At 55.8% G+C, this 14,163-nt stretch overlaps 5 protein-coding genes across 6 annotated transcripts; 3 read left to right on the top strand and 2 right to left on the bottom strand.

The window, feature by feature from the left end:
• Positions 1-1,314: 1,314 nt before the first annotated feature.
• PV09_08604 (uncharacterized protein) lies at positions 1,315-1,629 on the top strand (the record flags this gene model as incomplete). Its single annotated transcript, XM_016362528.1, has 1 exon — positions 1,315-1,629. One exon carries the CDS (start codon positions 1,315-1,317, stop codon positions 1,627-1,629), a length of 315 nt encoding a protein of 104 aa, XP_016209670.1.
• Positions 1,630-3,381: 1,752 nt separating this feature from the next.
• On the top strand, positions 3,382-7,243 carry PV09_08603. 2 transcript variants are annotated; one of them, XM_016362527.1, is made up of 2 exons: positions 3,382-4,610; positions 4,668-7,243. In XM_016362527.1, exons 1-2 carry the CDS (start codon positions 3,404-3,406, stop codon positions 6,620-6,622), a joined length of 3,162 nt encoding a protein of 1,053 aa, XP_016209669.1. In that variant the 5' UTR covers positions 3,382-3,403; the 3' UTR covers positions 6,623-7,243. The 2 variants fall into 2 exon arrangements, with proteins under 2 accessions (XP_016209669.1, XP_016209668.1); XM_016362526.1 differs by having other exon boundaries at positions 3,382-7,243.
• Positions 7,244-8,112: 869 nt separating this feature from the next.
• On the bottom strand, positions 8,113-10,750 carry PV09_08602 (uncharacterized protein). Its single transcript, XM_016362525.1, has one exon. It carries the CDS (start codon positions 10,718-10,720, stop codon positions 8,279-8,281), a length of 2,442 nt encoding a protein of 813 aa, XP_016209667.1. The 5' UTR covers positions 10,721-10,750; the 3' UTR covers positions 8,113-8,278.
• Positions 10,751-10,890: 140 nt separating this feature from the next.
• Positions 10,891-12,440, top strand: PV09_08601 (uncharacterized protein). Its single transcript, XM_016362524.1, has one exon. It carries the CDS (start codon positions 10,918-10,920, stop codon positions 11,929-11,931), a length of 1,014 nt encoding a protein of 337 aa, XP_016209666.1. The 5' UTR covers positions 10,891-10,917; the 3' UTR covers positions 11,932-12,440.
• A 609-nt stretch (positions 12,441-13,049) lies between these two features.
• PV09_08600 (uncharacterized protein) lies at positions 13,050-14,149 on the bottom strand (the record flags this gene model as incomplete). Its single annotated transcript, XM_016362523.1, has 4 exons — positions 13,050-13,657; positions 13,717-13,773; positions 13,847-13,885; positions 14,068-14,149. 4 exons carry the CDS (start codon positions 14,147-14,149, stop codon positions 13,050-13,052), a joined length of 786 nt encoding a protein of 261 aa, XP_016209665.1.
• Between the last annotated feature and the right edge of the window lie 14 nt (positions 14,150-14,163).

The following is a 14,163-nucleotide window of genomic DNA, read 5'->3' as shown; positions in this document are numbered from 1 at the left end:
GTGGTGACAGGCCCGTGAGAGCTCTATACGTGCTCGGACGCTTCTTACAAAGAACTGCCCAGATAACGACAGAGTACGAGTACGGCGACGGGATCGGATTCGTTGCCAAATGAAGCCTGATTCTTTTCTCTCTTTCTCGTCTCTTGTCTCCTGTATCATGACGTTGCCAGCGAGCCAGGAAGGCATCGGTGGACGGTGTGCCATGTATCGATCAGTTCCGCAATGAGCTGGATCAGCGTAGACCAGGTGCCCACAGCACGTTACAAGTATCTCTTCTCTTTCATCCCCGTTGAGGGGAGGCCAGACGGACAGTCACTATTCTGCCTCCTACAACGACGCGATCTTGGCACGGAAACATATAAATAGTGTTTGCACCAAACGCGACGCTTCGTCTTGTAAAGAACACAAGAGAGGTGGCCATTTCCAAGACGGCCCGAGGAGAAACAAAAGTAAGGGAATTTGGCGTTTGCGAGACGTGGGTCTTGAAGCTTTAACGGAGCGAGACTCGCACAGCCAGCAAACAAAGGAGTGACTCGTACGCGCAAAGAGGAGCTTTGATCTTTCCGGGTTTGTACAAGATCTCCCGCTTCCGTTCCAACCCCTTCGTTGTCTGATCTGCAGAGCCGGATGCCTGGACATGGAACAGACCGTGGATGGGGAGACGTTTGCGGATCGCAACTTCGACGAGGCTACCCAAACCGGAAATCTTAAGCGCCAGATGTTCCCCGACGTTGTTCGTGTCGTCGGTCCAGGTGGTTTTCTAGCATTGGCACAGCCGTGGATGACGAGCGAGCAAATCTTCTGCGCATTCGGGAAACTGTACGTATGCTCTAGAACTAGAGCCTGCTTCTGGACTCCTTGACGGGCAGAGTGTGTTTCCTGAAGGCTACCAAGTCTGTTCCGTCAAACACGCCTCAATCACCAGAACATGTTCTAGTTAGGTCCGTTGCCGCAATCTCTTCGTATCGGCTTGCTCTCCCCGTCCTCTTGCAATCAGAGCTCGAGATCCGGACCACAAAAAACCTAACAAGTAGACTATCACATGCGTCCGTGCCCAACTCCAATCATCTGTCTTTTGCATTCTGGTTATTCTAGCTTTCAAGCATGGGTTCGTACGAGGCCGGAATTCTAGCTCCTGAGGAAGCTGATTTCCTTGAATCGCTCGGCAGTAATCCACACAAAGAGGCTTATTTGCTCCCTTTTCGACGGAGAGGCGGTGCATCACGCCAACAGGGCCTGTCTCGAGGCCTTTCGTAACTCGCTGCGAATGGAGACGGCAGGCTCGAACATCAAGGTTCTGGTGCTGAGGCCGGGATGCGTGGCTACGAACTTCCACCTGCAAAGGGGTCAAAGTACGACAAGGATGCCATGGATGAGTTCTTCTACGGCTACGAGCCTCTTCAGTCGCAGGACCTGGCCGAATGCGCCATTTACATGCTCAAAAGCAAAGATCGTGTGGCCATAAAGGCGCTGGATTGCGTTCCTACGGCGCAGAGGGCACTGGCAAGGTTTGACGGGGAGTGGAACGACAGAAACGCAGCGCGTGGGCGGGTAGACTCGCTCAAAGTGCTATGGATAAGATTGTTGTATGATAGCAAACAATCAGGTTGCGCATGCATCGACTCTTAACGCGGCGCAGATGCCCTCTAGTTGCAGCTGGGGACACGACGTTGCCGCCGGTCTCGACGTTGTGACCCTCCCGTTCGTTCTCAAAGACTTTGCTACCAGACCTTTAAGGCAAGGCCAAGGAGCCTCGAGCAAATCCTACGACGGCACGGTACGTGGGAGGGACATCGACTCCAATGGAGCTTCGGGACACGCAAAGGCATGTCGCTGAGATGGAAGTGCAGCCCAACCATCACGTGCCTAGCATCTGGCTCTCACAAATCATCTGCTCTTGTCCTCAGGGCTCGTGTTGCGACGGTCCTGTCGAAGCGCGTCCGTCCTTCGTGTGTGCGTGCAGGAGTGGATTCACACACGTATCACGACCACAGGTATATGTGGATGTGTATGTGTGTGTGTGTATGCTTGGGCAAGCACGCCATCAGCCGGTCCGTCGGCGGCTTGATCGACATCGAATTCGGCCGCCGTTCCTTGGCTTTGACGTCGCCTCCACTGGCCTTCCCCTGCGCGCGTCCACGTTAAATTAGGCCTGTGTGTGTGTGTGTGCGCGCTGTTCAAAAAGAAACTTTCATCTAATTTAATTTTTTTTAGACTTTGTTTTTCATCAAAATACCAAAACAAATACAAAAACAACGCAAAAAAAAAAAAAAAAAATAATGCCCGTCTCGCCGCGGTTGCTCCGCGCGTGGCAGCGAGAACAGCAGTCAATCGCCCGCCGTGAGCGTGGCGGCGGTGACGACGATGCCCGTACGGGAACCAAGGCCTCTAGCATCAAGAACGGTCTCGTCTTCTTTGTAGTGCGTGCTCAAGCTCTGCATAGGCGCCGCCAGAAACAGGTCTCCTTCAGAAGCGTTTTGGATGGTGAAACACGCAGCGCTGTTTGACACGGACGGACTGGCGCCTCCACGCGCTCGCTTTCTTGTTCGCACATTCGTGTTCCAAGCGTAGCATTGCGGCGTCGTTGTCGTTGTCGTTGTCGTTGCCGTTGTCATCGCCGTCGCCGTCGTAGTCGGCAGCGCGTTCGACGTCGTCCTTGCCCTCGCCTCCGCACGCCTCCGCCGTCCGCGCGAGCGCAGCCAACACTTTCGCCCATTCTCTCGCTCAGCCGCTCGTGTTGTTCTCTCACCACCGCGTCACAGTCTTCGTATTTTGTCGCCGCCCGTGCAGCTGTTGAGGTCCCAGCCGCGCCAGAAAGGCGGCATAAATGGAAGGCAAAACAGCAAGACCCGACCCGACGCGGCGGGACGTGTGGCTCGAGATGGAGGCCCCATGAAGCACGTCAGAAGCTTTTCGGGGCTTGCGACTTGGATGGTTTCGGTGCCGTCGTTTGATTGCAAGGCGGTCGGGCGGCTGGGCCAGCGGACAGCAGGCTCGGCGACCGCCCATCAGCGCGCGCACACATCGGCCACGACGGCCAGACGCGTGCCGGGCGACAGCAAGGACGACGAGACCAAGGCGGAGGCCAGACAAATCATCGCGGGCGGGTGCCTGACTAGCAGCGTGGAGGAGATTCCCCGGCGCGAGCGATCCGCGCGATCCCTGGCTAGCGGCAACTCTGCCAACGCTGCTGCACGCATACATCACTTTTTTTTCTCTGCTCTCCTCTTCCTCCTCCACCTCCTGCTCGCCACCAAGCCGTCCTTCCGTCTGCGTCTCCGTCTGCGTCCGACCCAGATCACGCTGCCCGACGCGTCGTCTGTCTCTCTCGACCCGTCCGCCCCCTCGCATGGCTCCCGTCTGCTGCTCCGCATGCTCCTCCGGAGTATAAACAGCCGCCGTCATGCTCGCCCGGAGCGATGGCATCGCCTATGCCGCCTCCCTAGGCGAGGGAGACCAGTCGTTTCTTCGACAGGCGGGCACGCTTGCTCAGCGAAGACACAACCGCAAGGCGCCCAGGGCGCCGGACGGCCGCGGCGACGACGGCGACAGCGCCCGCGGCTACCCCTTTCCAGCGTCGTCCCCGGATACGAATCCTGTGCCGAGCTCCTCCTCGCCCTCTTCCGCTGCCGCGGCCGCAATGGGCCTGCGGTCCAGTCCACCTTCGTCCGACGCCCTTTTCCAAGCGCGGCCCGCCTCGGACGTGTCCTCGTCCCCTGACAACGTCGGTCGCTCGCCCACCTCGTCGCTCGCCACCGCCGACGAGCACAGCTTCACCAGCGTGACGGCCTCTTCGCCCTTGGCCTCCTCTGACTCCGATGCCTTCGCCGCGGCCGACGTGCCGCGCCCGCACCTGCCTCTGCGGAAGACATCCGTCTCCAAGCTGCGCCAGATGGCGGCGTCGCGGAGCTACGAGAACAGCCTGGTCGACGCCGACTCGCCCCGTCAAGGCCAGTTTCCTGACCGCACGTCGAGCCGCACCAACTCGCCGCGCCTGCGGAGGGACATGCAGGCGCCTACCTCCGCTTATACCACGTCCTCGTCGCCGAAAGCGTCCTATCATTCCCCAGCCGGCGTCCCCGTGCCTGCTGCGGCTCAGCCTCGTGGCAGGCCGCGAGGAATGACCACGACGGCGCCGCGTCCCATCGCCGACCTGGGCGGTCAGTATCGCTCGCCCTCCATCCCGGACCTTCGAGGCGCCGCCCGCGCCAACGTGTCGTCCACGTACAAGCCTGAGCGAGGTCCTGCCAGCAGAGACGTCAGCCTGACGTTCCGTGGCCCACCGCCGGTGCCGTGGAAGGAGAGCGACGAGGTGCGGGCCAGCTTTCGGTCCGCACTAACCAACGCTTCGTACGCCACCAACACGTCGTCGGGCTATTACGAGCCCAGCGAGACGGACCGCACCAGCCTCGTCACTCGTTCGTCCTCGCTAAGCAACTACTCGAGGCGAAGGGCCAGCATGGGGGAGTACGACGGGGGCGCGCGCCGAAACAACGACGATGACGATTTCGATGCGTGCGATTATATCAACATGTATGCCGACGGATTCGACGACCAGGACGGCGACGACCACCACCACCACCATCACCATCACCACCATCACCACCAACGTGAGTCGGACCGGCTAAGGCCAAAGCCCTCCAGGCCTTGTGCTGACGATCCACCAGGCCGAACCAGCGTCATCGAACCAGCTCGTTCAAGCCTCGTCGACCCAGCCATTCAGGCACCGCTTCCCGATCACATCAAGCCTACTAGACCATCCTCCTTTCAGAGCGCTCGCTCGCCCCACCTAGGCTGGGAGCCAAGGCCGGACTCGGTCCAGCATCCTGACCTGGACGGCGACGCGCTTGCGAGCGCTCTCCAGGTGTCCAACGATGACACCGACGCCTCGACCGGCTCACCAGCCGTCGTCCTTCGCTTTGAGAAGCCGACAGAGGCCACAGCAAAGTACGACAGCAAGTTCGACGATGTTGTGCCCATTCCGCGGTCTCCGCCTCTCCCCCAGTCTTCGCCGGGCTCGCCCGCGCTCATGTCCCACCCCGTCAATCCTGCAGACCCAGCCTCTCCTGCCTTTTCGCCTCTGGTATCACCCCTCCGGCCGGATGATCCGTATTCGCACCAGCCCGTCTCTCCGCTGTCCACGGTGGACTTCTCGACCCTGGATGCACCTGCCGAAAAGCCATCCCCGTTGAGCGGAGACGAAAGGAACGGGTTTTTTGAATCGGCCCCGCAGAGTACCGCAAACGATAGCTCGCCGCTGCCATCTCAGGCTAAGGTGAGCGTGAGTGCCGGCGCCGGCGCCGGCGCAAGCGCACGCCTTCCGTCTGTCCCGGTACCACGTGACCGTTACGGCTTTAAGAAAGCCAGCCAGTACATCACAGTCGAGCAATACGACGCGTGGAACGCAAAGTACACCGACTATCTTGAGCGGCGCCGCACCAAGTGGGAGATTATGATGATCCAATGCGGCCTGCCCATTCAGGATCCGCTGCGCTTCCCGCCGCGCTCAGACAAGGTCAAGCGGTATATTCGCAAGGGCATCCCGCCCGACTGGCGCGGTGCCTGCTGGTTCTGGTATGCGGGCGGTCCGGCGCGCGTTGCTCAGAACCCTGGGCTGTACGATCGTCTCGTCAGAGAGGCCGACGAGCCCGGCAAGCTTCAGGAAGCCGACCGCGAGATCATCGAGCGCGACCTGAACCGCACGTTCCCGGACAACATCGATTTCAAGCCTGACGTTGCGCCTGGCGCCAGCCCGGAAGGCGACGAGCTGCCCATCATTCGATCTTTACGCCGCGTGCTGCAGGCCTTCGCCATCCACAATCCCAGCATCGGCTACTGCCAGTCGCTCAACTTCCTCGCCGGCATGCTGCTGCTCTTTCTCCGAGACGAGGAGAAGGCATTTCACATGCTCAACGTAGTCTGCAACGTTCATCTTCCCGGCACGCACGCCAAGGTGCTCGAGGCCAGCGTCGACGTGGGCGTGCTCATGACGTGCATCCGGGACGCCATGCCCCAGGTTTGGGCCAAGATCGACGACGTCAACGACGGTGGCCGCGCTCCCATCAATCCGACGCGCCTGCCTACCGTGTCTCTCGCCACGACGGCCTGGTTCATGTCCTGCTTCGTCGGTAACTTGCCCACCGAGACGGTGCTTCGCGTCTGGGACTGCTTCTTCTACGAGGGTTCCAAGACGTTGTTCCGCGTTGCGCTCGCCATCTTCAAGACGGGCGAGTCAGAGATTCGCAACGTCGCGCAGGACATTGAGATTTTTCAGGTCGTGCAGGCGATCCCCCGTCGCTTGCTCGACGCCAACGCGCTGATGGAGAGCTGCTACAAGCGCCGCAATGGCTTTGGCCACCTGTCGCAAGACGTCATCGACGCGAGGAGAAGAGAGCGCCGCGCCGCCCTGCAGACGGACCGCGATAGAAAGAACGGGCAGGTCGATCCAAGCCTTACGAACGACATGCAGCGGCCGGCTTCGAGGGGCCGACGAGGCACGCTGAGCCGGGCCGCCAGTCGGGCGAGAGGTCTTAACCGGGCGAAGAGCAGAAAGAGGGAAGAGGCTGCCCAGGTGGAGCCCATGCCCCCCACACCCGTTTCCGTTGTTGCGCCCCGCAACTAAACTGGGTGGGTTTGAAGCGTGGTGACGGTGAGCAGCTCTTCGCAATCCCACACAAGACACGAGACGAATCGCACAACGAAAGGCCATTGTGCATCTTCCATCCACGAATCCCATCGATGCCGATTTTCCATTTCTCTTCACTTTCCTCCGCTAAACATCTTCCCGTCCGTTGTCATGGCAAACGGTCATCTTTCCTCTTATTGTACACGACATCAACCATATACCGAGACGACAGAACGGCCTGTGCCAAGCACAAAGAAGCTACTCCCTTCCCGCCCCCCCTCCTTTTTTTTTACTTCTCTCTCTATATGTCCATGTCTACGTCCTCATGTATATACAAACCAAAAAGTCTTTTTTTTTCCTTCTACCTTTTTCTTTGCAAGCTCCTTTACGCATGGCAAGAGACGGAAAGCGAAACGGCACTGCGCGCATATATGTACATTTATATATATATATATATACCACCCCTCCCGCCCCCTCACAGACTTTGCGGTAACGAATATTCACCACGCGGGTGACTGTTTTCCACTTGGGGATCTCGTCACTTTTTTTTGGGGGTGGAGGGTGGGGGGGGACTTTGCCCCGCTTAATGCTCCTGGTTCTAAATCGGATTCAGGTACTAGATATGAATCATATTCTATATATTCTTCATCGCTATTTAAAAAATCAATATATTGATAACTTCAATATCATTGATGTCCTTCTACAATAACAGTTAAATTAGGATCAGTTACTTCATCCATTAAATATAATAATTTAAATGAAGGAAAAGCTATTAATATTAGTATTAACGCGGGAGGCAATGTATGTATGAAATGGACACAAAGCGGCTTCGGCTGATATACTATACACGTGCCCCTTGCTCCCTTTGTCTCTTTCCCTCTTTCTCTCTTTTTCTTCCTTTCCCTCTTTCTCTCCCCAAGCTTTTTCTTACAAAGGGCGACAAAGCAAAGACCCGCACAAAGATCGGAAACAAAACTCTGTCACGTCGAACGGTTAAAACGTGAAAGAAAGCAAAAGGATATGATGTATACCTCTCCCCCCCCCCCCCCCCCCCCCCCTTTTTTTTTTTCCTCTTTGTTTTTTCTCCTCTGCGGCTTCCAGTCTCGTTGAATCGCCTCAGTGTTTAGACGCGTCCGAGAACTTAGCGAGATCTAAGCTCCTTTTCTTTTTCTTTTTTCCTCCTCTCCTCCCTTTGTTTCCCCTCACTCCTATTTCCGCGCGCCCCGTCTTTTGGCTCTTCGATTTCTTTTCGTCAAAAGCGTGGGACGCACGACCTGGAGACGGTTCCAGGGAGGAAAAGGGAAGAAAAACGAAGAGCCGTAGCGACGGAGAGGAGAACGAAGAAAGCACAAGATAGTACACGTTCGGCGACATTTCTTTCTTTCCCTTTTTTTTATTTATTTTCTTTGCTATGTACAAAAGGTTCGACGCGGCTAGTTATGCCTCGGCCTGGTGAGAAGAAGAAGGGGGGGGGGAGGGGGGGGGGGGGGACGTTGGGTTAGAAAGGGGCCTGGAGAGAAGAGGAAAAGGAAGGGTGAAAAAAAATGAAAAAGGGGGTTTTCATAAATTGGACTGTGGTTGGCTCGTCCCAAGCCTGCCGAAGGCGCTTGTGTGCCCTCCCATTGTCCGCCTGCTTTGTCACCCTTCAAACTATCACCACAGGAGTTCTGCCTTGACGCGCGTGACGCCCTTGTAGATGAGGTCGCGCCGCAGCTCGGCGTCCACCCAGGGAAAGGGGCGCATGTGCCAGGTGCGGGCGAAGCGCTGGGCCTCGTGCCGCTCCGTGAAGGCGACGAGCCAGCGCTGGCCGTTGCGGCCCTGTCTAACCCTATCCTGGGCTAGCAGCACCGCGTCGTCCACGTCGCCGTCATGCTCGCCGTCGCGGCCGTCGGCGCCCGAGTCTTCGCTGCCGGGCCGCTTCATCTCCAGCCGGCGGATGCCAAGCTCGCCCGGCAGCAGTGTCCAGGGCGTGCCGCGGCGGTTGCCGTCGCGAGCGATAGCGTCACGGACCTGAAACCAGTTGGGCATGTTGCCGCCGTCCATTTCGAGCAGGACCTGCGGCGTTTCGGGCGTCAGGCTGCCAGACAGCGCCTGTGGGTAGCCACCTCGGCGCAGGACCTCGCTCTTGATCCCCTTACGCGCCCGCTCGAGCGGGAATCCCATGCTGGGCGTGAACAGCGTGAAGTTCCGCACAAGCTGCACCTCGTCCTCGATCTCGTCGCCCAACAGGCCACGCGGTGCCGGCCGGAGAGGACTCAGCAGGCTGTCCGGCGTGTGCGCGCTCATGAGACTGAACACTCGCCTGGCATGCTGCAGAAACGCCTCTGCCGCCGCAGCGTACTTAAACACGATGTAGTAGTCGCCTGTGCGCTCAAGCGTCCAGAAGTCCCGCACGGGTATCACCCGCTCGTACTCCCCCCGCAGCGTCCACTCTTGGATGTGCTTGCCTCGCGGCACAGCCCGCCGGAAGTCGTCTTCAGTCAGAGACTTGGACGCTCCGCGGAGAACGAGCACCGTCTTCGTGCGATCCTGCTGGGCATCGTACAGGGAGGCCAGCTGCTCGCTTTTTGGCTGAGCTCTTGGCTTGGCGCTGGGAGAGAGGGCTGGGTCAGCGACATCTGAGATTGGAACGCGAGGAACCTCTGCGTCTGCAGATGGACGATGCTGGTACGGCTGCGACTCTTCAGGGAACAGTTGTTCGTACAGAGACCCGACATCATCATCGTTTGTGGAAGTGGTGCTTCGCGCTGACTCGACGCCGTCATTGGTTGCTTCGCGAACCTTTACCAATCCACCTTCGGGTTTCGATAGCTCGGTAGACTGATTCACAGCGTCCTGCCCAACCTTGAATTCGTCCCCATGCGGCAATGACGCATTTTTCTCATGTTCCTTCCGAGTGGCCTGGTACCGCCTGTCCCCTGCTTCCACAGTAGATTCTTGCGTATCCGAATGTCTGAGTTTTGCTACGAGATCGCTTGCCTTCTCAATCACCTGAGATAGCGCTCCGCCGGACTGCGTTTGTCGTTGTTGAGCCGCTTGGGCTTTGAGCAAGCTGGTCAGCTCTTCAATTTGCCGTTTCAGGTCCGATAGAATGGACGCGTCTGGGAAAGTGTCGAGATGTTTATTATGAGCATGGACAGGCCCGCTGCCATCAGCAAACTCAGTTGTTAAAGGTGATGGCTTTGAGTCTTTCGATTCAGCATCGTTATCGGCAACTTCAGGTCCACTCGGCAACTGTTGATTACTAGTAGCAAGGGCAGATTGATCTTCAGTGCGTTTAGAGGGAAAATGTGGGCGTTGTTTTGAAGTCGGACGCCGGAGCGGCGGAGTTTTTTTTTGGAACGACTCGTTTTTCACCATTGAGGTTTTAGCAGGTCCTTGATCGTCAAGCCATGATTCGGCTGATCCGCTCGACGCATCCTTGAGCGGTCGAGAGCGCTTCCGAGTCGCCGGTGCATCTGATACACCATTGGAGTTCTTCAACAACTTGTCTTTGGGACGGGTCGGAAGTCGTGGTCTGGCCTTGGCTTCAGCATGGCCCGAGAACAATTGGCTGCCCGATTTGTTGTTTAGTCCATTACTGTTGCTTATTTGCCGTGATGGGCTCCTCCGAGGATGTGTCCCAGGGTCGCGTCCTTGAGAGTTCTTTGTTCTGTTTGTTCTCGCCTTCCCGGCATTCGTTGTACCCTCCCTGTTCTTCCCATCTCGACTTATTGTGGTGTTTGTGCTATGCATGCCGTTTATCTTACGGTCGCCTATACTAACACTGGACAGTTGCTGATGTCCCGCGTTTATCGATTGTACCCGTGTCTCGATTTTGTGCCCTCGTTTATGTTTCCGCTCCTCCGTCTTCGAGGGCGGCAAAGTGTTTTTCGAAACGCGTCCATCTCTCTTCTGCAGGCTAGTCCTGATATGCCCTCCTTCATCGGGGTTGTCATCTTGACTACCGTTCTGAGGATGGGACAGCGGCGAATTCAAAGTTGAGAAGGGTCGCAGAGCGAGATGGCGGAGCTCTGGTGGTAGACGCAGAACTGCCTGGAGCTGCCATTGCGAGGACTGGAAACTCAGCGGTGCTAAACACCGCAGTTGAAGCATCAATGGCTTGGGGCACTAGTTCAGTAGAATTGTTTGCAGGAGCAAAAAGATCCGTGAATGATGCGCGAAGTAAGCTCGAAGACGAGTGGATTTCCAGATGCACAGACCACCACGTTTTTCCAATCCGGAAACTCCGCAAGCAAACGACATTTGCGACAGCATCATTCATACAGATAATTCCCAAAGGCAGCAAAGCCATGTCCCTCGCAGACTATCTGGCAAAAAACTACTTGACGGCAGATTCAAAGCCGGAGAAAAAATCGAAGAAGCGAAAGCGAAAAACAGCTCCGGAAGATGACGTCGCAGGTCTAACCATCGCCGACGACGACGCTGGCTGGGGGAGTTTCGGCAGAAAGGACAACGACGATGACGACGATGGCATGCCCTACGTTGCTGGCAAGACCTCTGAGTTCCGAAAAAAGAAAACCTCCGGCTGGACCCGGGTAGGCGTAGCACCACCAAGGGACTCTGAGCAGGCGGAGGCGGACCGAATCATCGCAGAGACCGCGCGGGAGAACCGTGAGAGAGCCAAGGACGCCGAAGACGCACCTGTTATAGAAGGTGACGCTGAAGATCTACAAGCCATGGAGGGTTACACCGATAGTGGAACCAAAGCCGGTTTGCAAAGTTCGAAGGATGTTGCGGCTGCGGCGGAGAGAATGAAACGTGAGGAACGGCGGCGTATGAAGGAGGCAATGGAGGAGGCCGGTATCGCTGGCGGCAAAGAAGGCGGCACAATCTACCGAGATGCTAGTGGCCGGATCATAAACATAGCGATGAAGAGGGCCGAAGCACGGCGGAAAGCCGAGGAGGCAGAAGCGAAGAAGCGCGAAGAAGCTGAGGCGGCCAGAGGAGATGCCCAGCGGGCCATGAAGGAAGAACGTCTACAGAAGCTGAAGGATGCCAAGTACATGACCTTCGCTCGGGGTGCCGACGACGCCGAGCTGAATGAGGAATTGAAGGAAGCGGAGCGGTGGAACGACCCGGCTGCGCAGTTTATCGACACAGCTGCAAAGCGCAGAAATAAAAAGAGCAAAAGCGGTCGACCTCTGTACCAGGGTAGCTTCGCACCAAATCGGTTTGGTATCCGACCCGGCTACCGATGGGACGGGGTGGACAGAAGCAACGGATTTGAGAGCAAGTGGTTTGAAGCGCGCAACAGAAAGAAGGACATGGAGGAGCTGAAGTATGCCTGGCAAATGGACGAGTAGTGCGATACATTATTCGGTCACCGCCTATTTCCATGCTCTTGTCCAACTCACTCATGGGTCCACGCGAAAAGATCTCATCGTACGGCCTCGATGCTGCGATGCCCGAAGTCTTTCTGACTATGCAAGTAATAGTCCCAGGAACACCAAAGGTGGGGAATAAGAGTAGTGGATCAATGTATAGCAGAGCTTCATGCATGCTACCGTTGATGAAAGATTTTGTGGTCGCTATGGGACCTTCTTCCACTTATCCGACTAAGTGGACCATATGTTCTGACGGGCCCTGAACCACGACCTTTTATACTTGCATTGGGGTTGGGGCGATGCAGCGAAGTCACTTTTGTTTGGATGTTGCCTTCGTCCTCTGTGGTCTTCAGAACACATTTCGAGGCTTTGAAGCAAGCTCATGAAGATGATTCAAGCAGACCGTGAAGTCACCGGGTATATTATATAATTAAGATCGGCGAATTCCGCTGAAGAACATATAAAATCAAGGTCATGATTGCTTGCCTGGCTTTTGCAATTCAGTCAGTATTTCTAGCCTCAGGAGCTTGCTTACTTGAACTCTCATTTCTCCGGTTACTTAGTACCTTGCACATGTCAAAACTGGCTAGTGACCTTTGGCAGGCCGGGTAACCATCTGGGATTCTGAATGAATCAAAAAGGCAATAATAAACAATGTCTGTCTACAGACCGCCTATACGAAGAAACCAAATTTGGTTCAACATTTAGGCGGCGAGATCTCATCACGCGTTTGCTGGAGTCAAGAGCATCAGCCCTTCGAAATTAAGAACCTTTGCCTAGACGATGTTTATCTTGACTCCCACTTTACCTCTACCTTAAGATTGAAGTCTTGATATTGTAAATGTTTGAATAGCATGCAATTTAGCTAAATACAGCGGTCGGAGGTCTAGAGTCGCAACCATTCTTAACGCCTGGCTTGATTTCGAGCGACAAGACCCAGAGTTGTGACTTTTCAAGGCTTGGCAAGAATACGTCAAGCGGGTTACGCATTAGACATCGCTGCAGTATCTTTAGAACGTTAGGCTAAATAAATATATCCTGATTCGTATTCATTCAGGATACTGTAAGGGTTCAGCCATTTGCCCGTTGTGCTGACTTTAAAGTATCAGACTGATGAAACCAAATACAAACAGAGCGATCTTGAACCTGTTGAAACCGGCCGCGGCGGCAGTATTCGAAAGTGAAACCAAAGTGCCCGTGGGAAGAGAAGGGTCCAAGTCAGTGAGATCGCTAGTGGAACTGACAACGGTCTTGGTGAACGTACGAGACTCGGTCGTAACCACGGTAGCTGTGGTGATGTTGCAAGATGATAAAGTGGTCGTAGCGGCGATGGCAGTGGGGAACAAAGTGCTGGTCCCAGTCATTGAAGGGTAAGGACCTGAAAGGGCAGTGTCATTTACATTTGATGAAGGGATAGCACCGCCAGAGGGGTGAGCAGAGTCGGTACTCGTTGACTGGGCAAAGATCATGCCTTCAGAGGACGAGGTTGTAGGAGAACAGATGCTAGACTTTGAGGAACAGCCGTCACGAGCAGCTGAAGTAACATTTCCGTAAAGAACAGAGGCAGAGGCAGGCATGGGATAATATGATGTGCACCGAATGGTTGTGACGCCTTGGACGCTGACCGTATCAGAACCGGATTGATCTTGACCCACGGATTCTCCAAAAGGACCAGTCGTCTCGACTCCCGAAGCTTTTGAGGCAACTAGCATTTGATGAGTCGATTCTTGCATGAGATAATCACAAGTTGAGGCCCAGACCTACCGAGGGAGGTCGACGCAGAAACGATGCTGGCCGACAACAAAGAGACTGTGTGGGATCCTATACGTTGTCAGCATGACTTCGAAACTTCACGCCCATAGCAAGACTACAGGCTTGCCTTGTACACTCATACTTGCAGTTCCCAGCTCAAAAGTGCCAGTGACTACATCAACTGGATTAGCTTGTTAGCGCATGCAATGTGAACTGAAAGAGTGAAGTAGTGGAACCACCAACGCTTGCATCCACAAAGCGTGTCGCCCCATTCGCAGCCACTTCAAGTGCGATGTTTGCGTCGATTGCTTCAGTCAATCCTTTCTCTTGGCGGGACGAAGCCTACGACACACTCAAACTTACTTTCGGAAATAGTTGCTCGCTCTGTGACGGCGCTGACGAGCGCAGCGCCAGCTCCAACAAGCACAAGAATTGTCGATCCCATCTCTGGCTTTTTCA

This window comes from Verruconis gallopava (genome assembly GCF_000836295.1).
Source record: "Verruconis gallopava strain CBS 43764 unplaced genomic scaffold supercont1.43, whole genome shotgun sequence".
In the NCBI taxonomy this organism is placed as follows: domain Eukaryota; kingdom Fungi; phylum Ascomycota; class Dothideomycetes; order Venturiales; family Sympoventuriaceae; genus Verruconis; species Verruconis gallopava.
This window is presented reverse-complemented; position numbering and strand designations above follow the sequence as displayed.

Bases quoted from the DNA above. Each gene is read 5' to 3' on its own strand.
- PV09_08602 (XM_016362525.1), bottom strand. From the start codon at position 10,720: ATGCTTCAACTGCGGTGTTTAGCACCGCTGAGTTTCCAGTCCTCGCAA.
- PV09_08601 (XM_016362524.1), top strand. From the start codon at position 10,918: ATGTCCCTCGCAGACTATCTGGCAAAAAACTACTTGACGGCAGATTCA.
- PV09_08603 (XM_016362526.1), top strand. From the start codon at position 3,404: ATGCTCGCCCGGAGCGATGGCATCGCCTATGCCGCCTCCCTAGGCGAG.